A 12558-nucleotide genomic window follows, 5' to 3' on the forward strand; every position below is an offset into this window, starting at 1 on the left:
AGCACAGCTCATAGATGCCCATCAGGAAGCTGTGGTGCTGTTAATTAGGAAAACAAGAAGGCAAGTCAAACCAAACATAGGAGACTTGCGGAGATCTGTATGAACCGCCTGGTGCATGACGTTACTCAGGGGAAGAGGGAACTTATCATAAGGACCTGTATTGCTAAATTATCCATTTTTCCTATAAGGCAAACTGCCTCAGAATGAGAACTGATCTCTTCTTGATGATCATCCCAGGCTCAACCATAAGTACCAAATTGAGGAAGGTGTGTTACCAAAACCACTTTTAAGTCCATCTCTTTGAACACTGAATTTTTTCCCCACTGCTCATCAAAAATGTCTAAGCTGCACTGGGGTTTTGAGAGAAAATTTCTCCCACATTACTCTAGTCAGCACTACAAGATCTAACATACCTTATTTCTTTTATGAAGAAGCTTGTGACAAAGACCAAAGAGTTTAAAAATGTTTGGGATCCCAATATATTTCTGCTCTCACCTGATGACATGAGCAGAACAGCCTGAAGAAGGGCAACCTCGGTGTCATCCAGGTTAAATGAAGAAAGAGACATGCCCAGGTCAAAAATGGCATCAGACACTACGCCAAGACCCCCGTTTTTTAGCTGGCCCCTTGTCACCGCCATCTCCCCATTTAGTGTTAAAGTCTCACTCTCGGGATCATAGCGAACTGCTGCTCGGAGGGACATGATCTCCATACAGCAGCCTTTCAGAAGGATGATCTGGTCTTCACATGGCAGCTGCAGAAATTATAAATGGAAAAGAAAAATTCATGTTTGTCAAACTGAGTGTCTTTTACAACTACAATAAATCCAGGAGCATGAAGCGGTGGTTCAGAGCCCAGGACGCTGCCCCGCAGAGTGCAGCTCCCCTCCAAACACGCTGCTCACTGACTGCACAAACCCTCCTGCCTTCAGGAACTGCCAGCAGGTTAACATTCCCTGGTTAGCATCCCCACACACCCTTAGGAAATCTAGCAATGACACAGCTGTTGGCTCCCATATCTTACAACTTACCACAGCAGAATAAACTATAATTGGGGCTGGTACAGACCTCAGCCATCCCAGTTAAATTCACTACCAGCCATACTTATTTCTTACCTGACCAGAGGAAAAGAAAGACATTTGAGAGGGTCTGTAAGAGTGGACTGTATTTTAAATAAAAGGAATTAAATAAATGTTTATATCTAGAGGATATACCTCAATTGGTGGAGCAGTAATTCTCACTGTCCATTTTAACATCAGGGAATTAATTAATCCATAATAAATTAATCTACTTAATTAATTAATCAATCTTACTTAATCTAGTAAGGCTGTTCTCCCTGAGCTCGCTACGTTATTGCTGGACAGACAGAAAATCTATGGTATAGCTACAGCTTTTATGCTGGTATATAAGCTGTGATCTTCAGGGCACGTGTCTTTTCCATGACATTAACAAAAGCAAGCTGTCCAAATTGTTAAATGTAGGTTCTGTATTTACAGAGTACAACCAGGATGCTGACACATGAGCAGAACGTTCTATAAGGCATGCCTTTATGTTTTCATAGGTAATTCAATGATAACAAAACCCACTAAGACAGTTTTGAGATTGTTCACATACGTGAACACCAAGGGTCCCACATATAAAAGAGCAACACACTTCTACTTGGCTTGAAAGGAGGGAAAAAGCCATTTATTTTTGATTTATATAAAATTATTATATTTACCTCTTTTGCAATTCAAAATGAAACCCCCATGAACTATAGGTTTACATGGCAACGGTGTACTTGCAAAGCAAGTGCATTGATTTGGTGGGAAAAGATGCAGAGTTACCTAATGCAAGTGGAAAGCTGTTCCCTGTTAGAGTTTTAAGCACAAAGCTAGCCATGGTCAGGAAAAGGAGTTGAGTCATACAGCTGCTTTTCCAGCAATGCCAGCCTCAGGTGTGAAGTGCTTGATACACAAGAAAATTGATTCATCCTGTTCAGGGCAAATCAGTTTCCCTACAGATGACCCTCATCTCAGCAGCAGTGTGGGGGAGACTGCACAGGCACAGCAGCAGTCTCGCTACCCAATGACAATCCCACTGTTTGGCAGCAGAGACTGAAGGAGGGAAAGAAACAGAGTTAAAAAATTTTAAAATGAGAACAGATGTGTGAGAGGAACTATGAAGAGATACTGTAATAAGCAATGGCAGTGAAAAAAGGGACATGAAAGAAAGGGAGAAGGGAGAGGAAAAGAAATGAAAAAAATTGCAAACCTCTAAAGAGAAGGAAAAACAGTAGAAAAGAAACAAAAAACAGTAAAGAAGATATTTTGTGATGCGTCAGCTGTTTTATTAGTGAACCATTAAATGAATGAGGATTTCTCTTTCTACTTGATCCTTCTTAAAACTTCTTTATGATAGTGGTCGTCTGACTATGCCTGTCCTTCACCTGCTTTCCTAATTCTGAAGGATACATGAGACACCTGTTTCACAGATGCCAGGCCTCAGGTCTTATCAGCCAGTGGCAGGAGTTACCAGAGAAAGGAGGCTTGAACATCAGTTCTACTCTCAGCTGTGCAGGTTTTAATGCTACCTACACTCATCACCTGAGTGTTGCTACAAGACCATCTTCCAGAAGTGGGGTCAACAAATGTGACTGAAACTCTGCCATGTGTTGTCCTTTCCTCTCTCTCTGCAGGGAGCAAAAACACAAGGCAGGAACCTGAGGTGCTCACCTCTGCAGGACATATGTGCAATGCAGCACCATGGAACTGAGCTGAGCTGAGCTAACTCCAAGGGTGTTTACACAGCTTCGTCCACTGTGGAACCTCTGCAGCCTTGACATTTGAAACTCACATGAAACTTATTACATGCTCCTCAATCTTCATCTTCTAAGCAGAAAGAAAAGCAGGAAGAAAACAACAGCAGAAATGCTGAGAAGTAAATGAAGTTTTCCTTTTACTTTGATTACTCTGGGACTGGATTTTTGGCCAATGGATGCACACAAACTAAGCTGGGCACTCACGGTGCTTTGCTGGCTTCTGCATGTGTCCAAAGATGTGAAAAAGAAGGAAAAATAGCCATGAAAATGTAAGTGGCCATGGATGTTCCTTGTCATGTCCCTCTTTCAGAGAGATTTACTACATTCTCAGACAGCCTCTGGAATTATGAACTGAGTTAATGTTTAAGTGCTCTGCAGGTCCTTTGGAAAAAATGAGGGGTTTTTCCTCATAAAAAAATCCACAGCCCACACAGTATGATTTTTAGCCCATAAAGATATGGGTTAAAAATCATAATGGAAACAAAGTAAACAGGAGGGTGCCCCTTCAAAAAGGAGCAAACATTTGTCATTTTCTTCATGCTACAGCAAGTGCTATGTGACAACTTGGAGGACAGCTGTCCTACTCCTTTGTGTTCATGAGCTGTCCCTCACCCTGCCATCAGATCTTGCTGTATATGGGCAGGTGTCAGGTTTACACAGTGGCTCAGCTGAAAACAAAGCCTGTCCAGCTGAGCTACATAACATACAGAGGTCATGCTCAATGATGCCTTGACTTCTTCATCCATGCTTCCTGCCTAGCTCTGACACAAGTGGGCCCATGGTAGCCAGGAGGGGTAGGAGATGTCAGATGGGCACTGAAGTCTGTGTGTGACTGGCAAAGCTTTCTAAATTAAAAAGACTACCTTGGTATGTCACTGCAATTTCCCACCAACAGAGGAGACAGATTCCCTCAGATGCTAAATGCTGCAGGGGCCTCATGATCTATGGACATATTCCTTGTATTTTAAAATCTTCATGCTTGGCTACTATTTCATGCTTCCTTGACTTGATGGCGCCAGTGTAGAGGCTGACCAGGGTGAGATATTTACACTATGACAACTATTGATATTTACCTCCTCTTGTTCTGTATATGCCAGAGGACATATATAGCTCTCCCTGACTGACCTTAAAGAAAAGCTGCCAGCCACAGCAGAGTAGAAAGAATTGCTGCCTTACCCTTCCTTCCTGGTAGGGTGTTGACCTCAAAGCATGCAGTGGGAGATGTTCCTGCTGATGGCAGAGGGGTTGGAACCGGATGATCTCTAAAGTCCCTTCCAACCCAAACCTTTCTATGATTCTATGAAAATTATTTAGATTATTAAGACTGAAATATTATTTCAAGCTGCAGTTCTGATACCATCTTTTAAATTGGGGTGTCAAGGGCCAGAGAGCGACGAAAGCTGATAGCTGTGCAGATCTTCTGGCCTTGGTGCCGCGAATCAGCCATTGCATCTGGTCCTTCAATAAAAATGATACCTTGGTAGAAATGAGATCAGCCTAAGGCCTCTGCATTTCTAATGTGCAACCAAGCCTTTGAGTCTATTTACTGTATGTTTACATGTGAGTATCTACCCAGAATGACAATCCACTACTTTCACAGACTTTTTTGTGCACAACCTCCCCATTCAGGAAAAGCATGCCTAGGGAATCCAATGAGGCAAGTGCCACTCCTGGATAGGGGTGTTTTCCTGAATTTGAAGGATTTTTTACTGCATAGACCCAGCTCTACAATACTGTACCTTCCAAGGAACTGGAAGATATGTAGGGAACTGTGTGCTGGAAAGTTTTATGAAACATATCAGTGATGCTTCTAGACAGTATCTTTCTGTTCATTTGCTTTGTTCAAGACCTCTAAAGACACATCTGAGTCCCTAATGAACCACGATGACTTCCAGATTAACAAACTCAGGATTTCAGTAATCACAGGAAAAAGAAAACTCATGAAAGTCCAGATGATTCTAGTCCCATCAATTTTGAGTGTCTTTAATTTTTTAACTTTAGACACATTGAATTTTAAAGTTCCATGCCAGAGTATTTTGAGTAGTTTTTTAACAACAGGCATATAAATGAGGAGTGCAACAAAGTCTTCTTACCTCACAAAACATAGGCAACTTTTTGGCAAAATCCACCACTCTTGTAATCGCTGGTGTGATAATTTTTGTAAACTGGCTGAAGGCTTCTAAATCCACTTTCCCACCTTCTGGGGCATTAACTATTGGTGCCTGCCCAATATCTTCTGGCTAAGGATATAAACAAAGATATTTAAAGGAGCAATCTGTCTTATACTATAAAAAATCTGTTTTATATTCTAAAAAAGTCCGGCTCAGTGATGGAAGATATGCTAAAATACAAAGCAACACTATTTTCTTTATAACTAAAGTCCATTACATCACAAAATGAGAATTTACTTGTAAGGGATTGGTGAAAGAGGTGACTGCACAGAGAAATGGGTGACTGGTATGCTGCTACCCATCCTTTGTAGGCAGCTGGACTGTTGTGCACACACTGTTTCTTCTTTATGTCTGTATCTGTGTATTTATGGGTGAAGGACATGCATCTTTTGCTTAAAAACATAGGCATGTTTTTCCTTACAGGTGCTGAAAGCTCTCAAGTTTCTCTAAAAGCAAAGAGAGTTGAGGAGACATGTTACCCTGAGAAGATGCTGCAAGCTTTGTAGAATTAGGCTCTATCACCTATTCAAAGCTCTGAAAGTCTCCCCAGAACAGATTGCCTCATATCACAGGGCCCCCCTGGCAATTGCCAAGGCCAGTTTCCAAAAGGCTAAAAAAACTTATGTGCAAGGTAAAACAACTTATGAGCAAGAACCAGCTAACCTAAAGGTGGCCTGGATAATGTGAATAGAATTAGAACTCATCTGGGTAAAATTTTGGTTGAAAACCGCCTGTTGCATGACTTCAGCTCAAGGCTTCTCCAAATGAGAAAAAATCATATTTTGAGGATTTCAATAGGGATATAAAATTAAAAAGTTTCAAGCAGAATCTGTAATGAGTGTTTTTTTATTCCAACTGCACTTGAACTTGCTCATCTGGTTTTAATGCAGCTGGTCAATGTTACCATGTATTTTAAAAACAGGCATATCAAAGCTGTTTTGTTTGTTAAGTGTGGCTTTGCAATTACAAAAGACCTACCAACCACCACACAGAGGTTTCATTCTGTTCACATTAAAAAACAGAAAAAATCCAGAGAAGTAGACCTTTAAGACTGATGGGCACCATGGCATTTATATAAGACACTTAAACAGGGGAGGTGCTGAAAGTACTGTCTGTAATAAAAACTTGTGTTCAACTACTTTTTAAAAGAAACACATCATAAAAGATCCTTCCACAGCTCTGTCACCAATGTGAATCCAAATCTAACTTCATACAAGAAAAAACTCAGCAATGTGTTAATAAAGCAAGCACGAATTGTAAAGGAACAATGAAGAGGACTGGGCTCAATTATCTGATGGTTTCTACTAAAAAACTCAAATAAACTAATTTCTAGACTCTCTCCCTCCCTGACTCTTGGGTAACTAAACCGCATTGTCTGTGTGCTCATGATAAACAACCTTCACCACTTCCAAGCAAAAAGACCAAATGCTTAAACCCACGCAAACCATTGTTATGGAGAAAAAGAAAGAGCACAGCATTTTCTTGGGAAAGGCAAAAGAAGTCAGAGCCATATAAAGCTAACACATGGGAGGGGAGCCCTTGCCACCTAACTCAACAGGAGAAGAGGTCAGGACCTCCATGAAGTTCCTGTTGTCAAAGAACCAGCCTCAGCTGCATAAGGGTAGATCCATAGCTCCTGGGGCAGGCTGTCATCTTCTCCTTCTCTTCAACAGCTCATTCTCAGCCCCAACCTCGAGCTACCCAGGCTTTATCCCAAATCAGGTGACACCCAAAGAACAGCACTCCTATCTAAGCAACCAAAAGGACTACTTCAGCTGCTTCTTGATCTGCTCAAACCAGCACCACAAACCTTGCTCTGCAACACCCCTGGAAAATGCTCTCTTGCTTCTTGCCAGTGACAACTGGCTGTGGTTTCCTGACTGTAGAGTACTATGAACACATGCCATTCATACAGAAATTTAGATGGTGTCACTGGAATAAAAAAACCCCCCAACATTATAGAAGAGATCAGCTGCTTTGAATACATAATTCCTCTCAGCAACTCAACAGTGAGTTGAAATTCCCATGGCGAATTATGCAGTAGGAGCCTAGGCTTGCAAAAGGATGAGTGTGCTCTATCTGATTTGGTACACGCAGACTGTTAAAGGCCCCTGTGTATTCCTGAAATGCAGTCTATAATCCCTTTTTTGTGCTGTGTAAGCATTTTGCATTCTGCACTTATTTCCTTTAAAAATTGATTTAGAAAAATCAAATAAATCCTTTTTTAAGGTTGAGCATCACAAATCACCATTTATTTTCCGATCCTTAGTTATAGGATGAAAATGTAAGTTGTTTTGTAGGCTGAAATCCCAATGGCATAGTGTATGTATCATCCTGTTCTCAGTGAAATTAATTTTCTTTGCCTAATTTATTTTCATGAATGTATTCACCATTAACTAAAAGAAGCAAAACCCATGCATTATTAACAAAAAAATACCAGCTTTCATCTAGAACTTTATATTGTTTTAACACTTTCAATGTTTTATGATAGTTCCTAATAAAGACAACTACCCCTAGATAGAATATATTTAAAAAGATACAGTATGCATTATAGACTGCTTTTGTTCTTAATCAGGAGCAAAACAATTTTTCAACTTTTTCTTATCATAGCACAATAAAAGTATCCAGCTGAGTAAGCCTTAACATAGCAACATGCTCTTTATCTTTTGAAATACATGGTCTGATCAAACACTGAGGTTCAGGCATGAAGAAGGAAGTAATAACTACATAAAATCATCCTTTTCCCATAAACATCAGTACACTGGCAGATAAAATCTCTTTGGGGTTGCAATGCTGGGAAGGCAGAAGAAAGAACAGAACGTGGCTCCAAGAGCAGCATACAAGGCAACAGCCCCTACCAGAAATTTCCTTTTCTGCTTCCAGTGGCTTCCTTGTGCATTGGTGGCCACATGTGCTTCAGTAACAATTTTGATGAGCTCCCATTCCTCATCCGTTGGCTCTGGTTTGTGGCCAATGGTTTTCTGCAGCTCTTCCCGACGTCTCTTCTCTCGATTTTCTTCTATCAGCTTCCTTTTTGCCAACCTCTTACTGTCATCCAACACCACTAGAAGGGGAAAAACATACAAAAATGGCAGGAAGCTGTTAAGGCCGTCAGAACTTTGGTATTTTCTGTGCCTGAGGTACCAGTTGGTTACAAACACCTTAACTAATCAGTAAGGAAGTATCTTGGGAAGATCCACAGTTGAGACAGTTCTCTTATTTCTCCCTTCAAACTTCATTATCTCAGAAGCCTGGATAGCAAAGAATGACTTACCTTCCTGGTAATGCTTTGTATACTGCCATTGCCCTCAGGGTATTCCACCAATAAAACTAAAATGCAAAACTTTGTGAGGTGTCAAAGTGCTCCTGTAACTTGGATTTGAAGTAATCCATGTTGGGAAAGATGCACTTCTGTTTTCTTTAAAGTCGTACCAGCACACTCACACTCACTGCTCTGAAGTGCAGAACACTTTCTTAGAAGCCAGAAGAAGGTAACACGGACTGAAGAAAGTGGGAGTGCTTATTTACAGAAGGCTCATCTACCTGAATCATAACACAATCAGATCAACCTGCCTTTGGCTCTTTCCCTAATCCCCACAAATGGCTACATGGTGCTCCTGTAGAGCCCTATTACTTCCAGTGACCCCAGATACACAGGCCCCAGGGCTGCTCTGCTCACCACTTCATGGTATCCAGCCCCTCTCCTGAAGGTCCACCTGGCCACAGTGAAATTGTCTCCTTTATTCTATTTCCCTCTAGACAGAAGGCACTGTTATACATTACATTAACATTGAAAATACTAAGTTAGACAATTTTTCTGTTGTTTACTGGGCCTGTTTTCCTATCAGCTCTTCTGCAAAGGATTTTACTGGCAACAACCAGGAAAGCACAAGGGGATTTATGTGACTACTGGGGGTTTTGTGTGACTTCCTCCCATTTGTAGTAATTGAAGTTATTGGTGTAAACCCCTATGCAATGGCAGGAAAAGAAGACCCCTAAGGGTTAATCTTACAGCCATATTTTCTAGTTCTTTAGAATGAGAGTCGAAATCTTTGCAGCAGATAACTTCTTCAGGGCTAAAAATAAAACAAACAACTGCAGGATGACTCATACAATGACATTCAATTTCACATCCTCCAGAATTTTCTAAACAAGATGTTTTTATCTCAAGCAAAGTGTCCATCCAGATGCATTTCTCTCTCCTCTCCTCCAAAGAGTGAACATTCCTACTGTTACTCAGCTTGATAAGGCCAGGAGAAGGTGCAGCCTGATGAAGGATAAACAAAAAATTTCATAGTCCTATGAAAGTGGCTTAATGCAGTGAGTGCAATTCCCTGGTACCAGTTATTAAAACCAGGAAAGTGCTCACAGTTCTACTTTACTTTAACAAGCTTCATCAATCAACATACTTTAAGCAAACACAGACACTGAAAAAAAAAGATAAAAGAAAGAAATCCAGGAAAATATACTTACAATCTGTTGCCATGCCAACAAAGATACATTTTTTGAAGCGACATTCCTGGCACTGATTTCTTGTTACTTTGTCTATCACACATTTTCCTTCATATTTACAGGAATAGGTTGGATGGAGGTTCTTTTGAATGGTTCTTCTAAAAAAACCCTAAGTGCAAGAAATAAATACATTGGAAAACATTAGCACTGAGCAATTTTTAAAAATTGGGAGCTGCTTTGGTTTGTTAGACATGTACCTAAGTATGAAAGATAACACACTTAATTCCCTGAAACTCTCAAAACTCTCAAATCTGTTTTATAGTGTGTAGCATTTCTCTTGATTTTCCTTAAAAATTAAAAACACATAGACATCTTAGGTAAGTACAGGTGTAAGTAATGCTGTCTTGAGGCACAAATACTGTGTACATGTCTTCTCATAGTCTTATATTTTACTGCATTAAATTTTTTTTGTAAATGTAGTATTTTATTTTGAGCCCCTTTCCAAACTCTGTACTCATTTTGAAGGATATTAAAAGGCATACACATAGTTTTAATTAAGTAGCAGCTTCTGCAGATAGTAAGAATGGTGGTGTGTTTGTACTATTAAAGGATTGAGGACAAACAATTCTACTCCTTTCTTTCCATAAAAGCCAAATAACCAACCAACAAACCAACCAAATCTGGGCAAGACAAAGATTTTGCAAATACAGTCTACACAATCTTTGACAACAGTGGATCCCTAATTTATAAATTATTTCTGATAAGCAAATTTAATTTGTATTTACCACAGAATTTCAAAAGCCCCATCACGACCAAAGATTCCTCTCTATGTCTATCTATCTATCTATCTATCTATCTATCTATCTATCTAATTTATCATAACACAGATATATATTGCAAATTTAAACAGATCCTAAGACCACATGAACTAATGCAACTCCACTGAATTCACTCACACACCCCATAAAGCCTCGTTGTAGGTAAAGAAATCAGATAAAATTTATCTCTGAACATTATGGACATAATCTTGGTAATAATTTCAATATGACTTTTCTCACTGACTTTTGCAAGGGCTGGATAAACTCCCCAAGACTGCAAGATACCAACAAGATAGGCTGTAAAGCACGAAATTTAGACTTCACTTAAATTTCAAGTTTCATCATTATTTGAGACTGTCTACATTCAGCAATGCAGCTTGGGATCACCTTGATACAGAGAACACACTGATACCCTGGTCCTGTTTGACTGAGGCTGCTGAGAATGGCTTTGGTTTCAGTCAAAACAATGGCAAAATTCAAGTGAGATTTTACCTTATGAATAGTCTCTTCAGCTGGGATTTTATCTAATGAATAGTCTCTTCACTTCAGTAGGTGAAAGGTCTGTTTTTAAATCATGTTAAATAACACCCAGTAAAATCTTACAGCAGTGTGCAATTTCTTTTAAAATAGAATGTTGAATTAACATGTACAGATAAGTCTGTATTTCAGCTTGTACTCCTAACTCCTGTGAAGACAATAAAGAGCCTTGTCCTCATTAGAGTTTTATCTTACAAGATTCAGCTTGAGCTAAAAGTACAACTCTTTCTTCCTTAATTATGTTAAGATCTGAAATGTTAATTAAACTGAGTGGCATAAAGCTTGTGTGAGAGCCTTTGCAAGACTGGGACCAGTTGTGTTGAGATAAAATCCAGGAAATGATGGGCAAGATATCCTTATGTGGGGTTTGGAATAAGTCTCAAACGCTCATCTACTGAACACCCATTTTTGGTTCTGTTCTCAACCCTGTGATGAATTCCTAGAGACAGGATCTGCCTCCCTCCTCCTTGAAGACCTAAGATTGCTGTAGACAACCAGGGTCACAGGGTTATCAATAGTTACTGCAAGAGATAGAAAAATCTCTAACGAATCTCAGCAAGTGAGCTTCTGTTTTCCAAACCTTGCACAGCATTTAATGTAGCTGTAGCTTTATGATGGCAAAGCTCTCCATCACCTGTGTTGGGACAGCCCATTTCACCTTCTCGTTTCTTTGCATTTCTCAGAAACTTTTTTGCAAAACACCTTCTTCATTCATCTCTAGACACAATGAGTTAAAGAAGCTACTCTCTGAATCTGTCCAAACACTTCACCACAGAAGTGTTATTTTCATCAATAAAAGAAAGCACATTGTATTGTAGTCAGTAACTCTTCCTAAACTCCTTTGCTACACACGTATATAGCAGTAGGTGCAATGGGTAAAGTCTGGAAAAACATATCAGTGATGTCAGAACTCACTGTTCATTTATTTGTGTTTAAATCCCTCACGACTGACTCTTCAGAAATCACGTGTGAGGATGCTTTGTTCACAAAAGCACTTGCCAAAGCAAATCTTTGGCTGTCAGCCCTGATTATTCTTGTTACAAAACTAAAGTGACTTTGAGCAGAAGCAACTAGTAAATGACAAATTAATTGAAAATTGATTATATATATTGTGTATTGATAAAATATATAACTTTGCTGATAAATCATACAACTTGAAATGTGTATGCCGCTCCTCCAAGAAATTAATTACTTTTTGCAAATTGTTAGCTCAGTTCCTTATGTACATAAGCGGTATTTTAAATTGTACATCAGATAGAAGAACTGCATCTGAAGATAAAGGCAGATTTGTATGCTATGTCTCTAAAATAGCTGGTAGGCATAAAACTAACTACTTGAGTTGAAGTAACAAAAACCTTAGCAGGAAAGCCAGCAAGAGATACAGCTGTTCAGCTGGGAGCTAAGTATATTTCATAATGCCACACTGCTGCTTACTTCCCATTATATCTGAATTAAGTTGCATTCATACATGTTATGTATTGTTATCATCTGGTATAAGGGATGCAAATGTGTAAGAATCACTTGTGCAGCTCCACTACTCTTTTCAAAGATACAAGTATTTTTTTCATACATTGTATGTAAGTGTATGTATAAAACCATGATGAATATTATCATGGATCTGCTATACATAGGATATTTAGGTCTCTGTGCATTTCATAAATGTAACTTAGGGCAATGATGTACAACCAAAGGAACTACTTCAACACAATGTGTTGTACTGTGATGAGGGGCTCTAAAGCCAATCCAAACCCAAAATCTCAGATCCAAATGTTCCAGACTTT

General features: G+C 39.4%; 1 protein-coding gene across 16 annotated transcripts in view; it reads right to left on the reverse strand.

Annotated features, from left to right (window-relative positions):
• Nucleotides 1-12558, reverse strand: part of THRB (thyroid hormone receptor beta) — a 169717-nt gene that overhangs the window by 6317 nt on the left and 150842 nt on the right. For 15 of the 16 annotated variants that reach the window (XM_069007303.1, XM_069007305.1, XM_069007300.1 and 12 more), the window contains 4 exons: nucleotides 9444-9591; nucleotides 7829-8034; nucleotides 4893-5039; nucleotides 496-754 (listed from right to left, as the gene is read on the reverse strand). In XM_069007303.1, coding sequence (XP_068863404.1) covers nucleotides 496-754; nucleotides 4893-5039; nucleotides 7829-8034; nucleotides 9444-9591 — 760 coding nt within the window. The remainder of the gene's footprint in view (nucleotides 1-495; nucleotides 755-4892; nucleotides 5040-7828; nucleotides 8035-9443; nucleotides 9592-12558) is intronic. The other variant, XM_069007307.1, reaches the window with a different exon arrangement.

Source organism: Aphelocoma coerulescens, chromosome 2 (assembly GCF_041296385.1).
Source record: "Aphelocoma coerulescens isolate FSJ_1873_10779 chromosome 2, UR_Acoe_1.0, whole genome shotgun sequence".
Taxonomy (NCBI): Eukaryota; Metazoa; Chordata; class Aves; order Passeriformes; family Corvidae; genus Aphelocoma; species Aphelocoma coerulescens.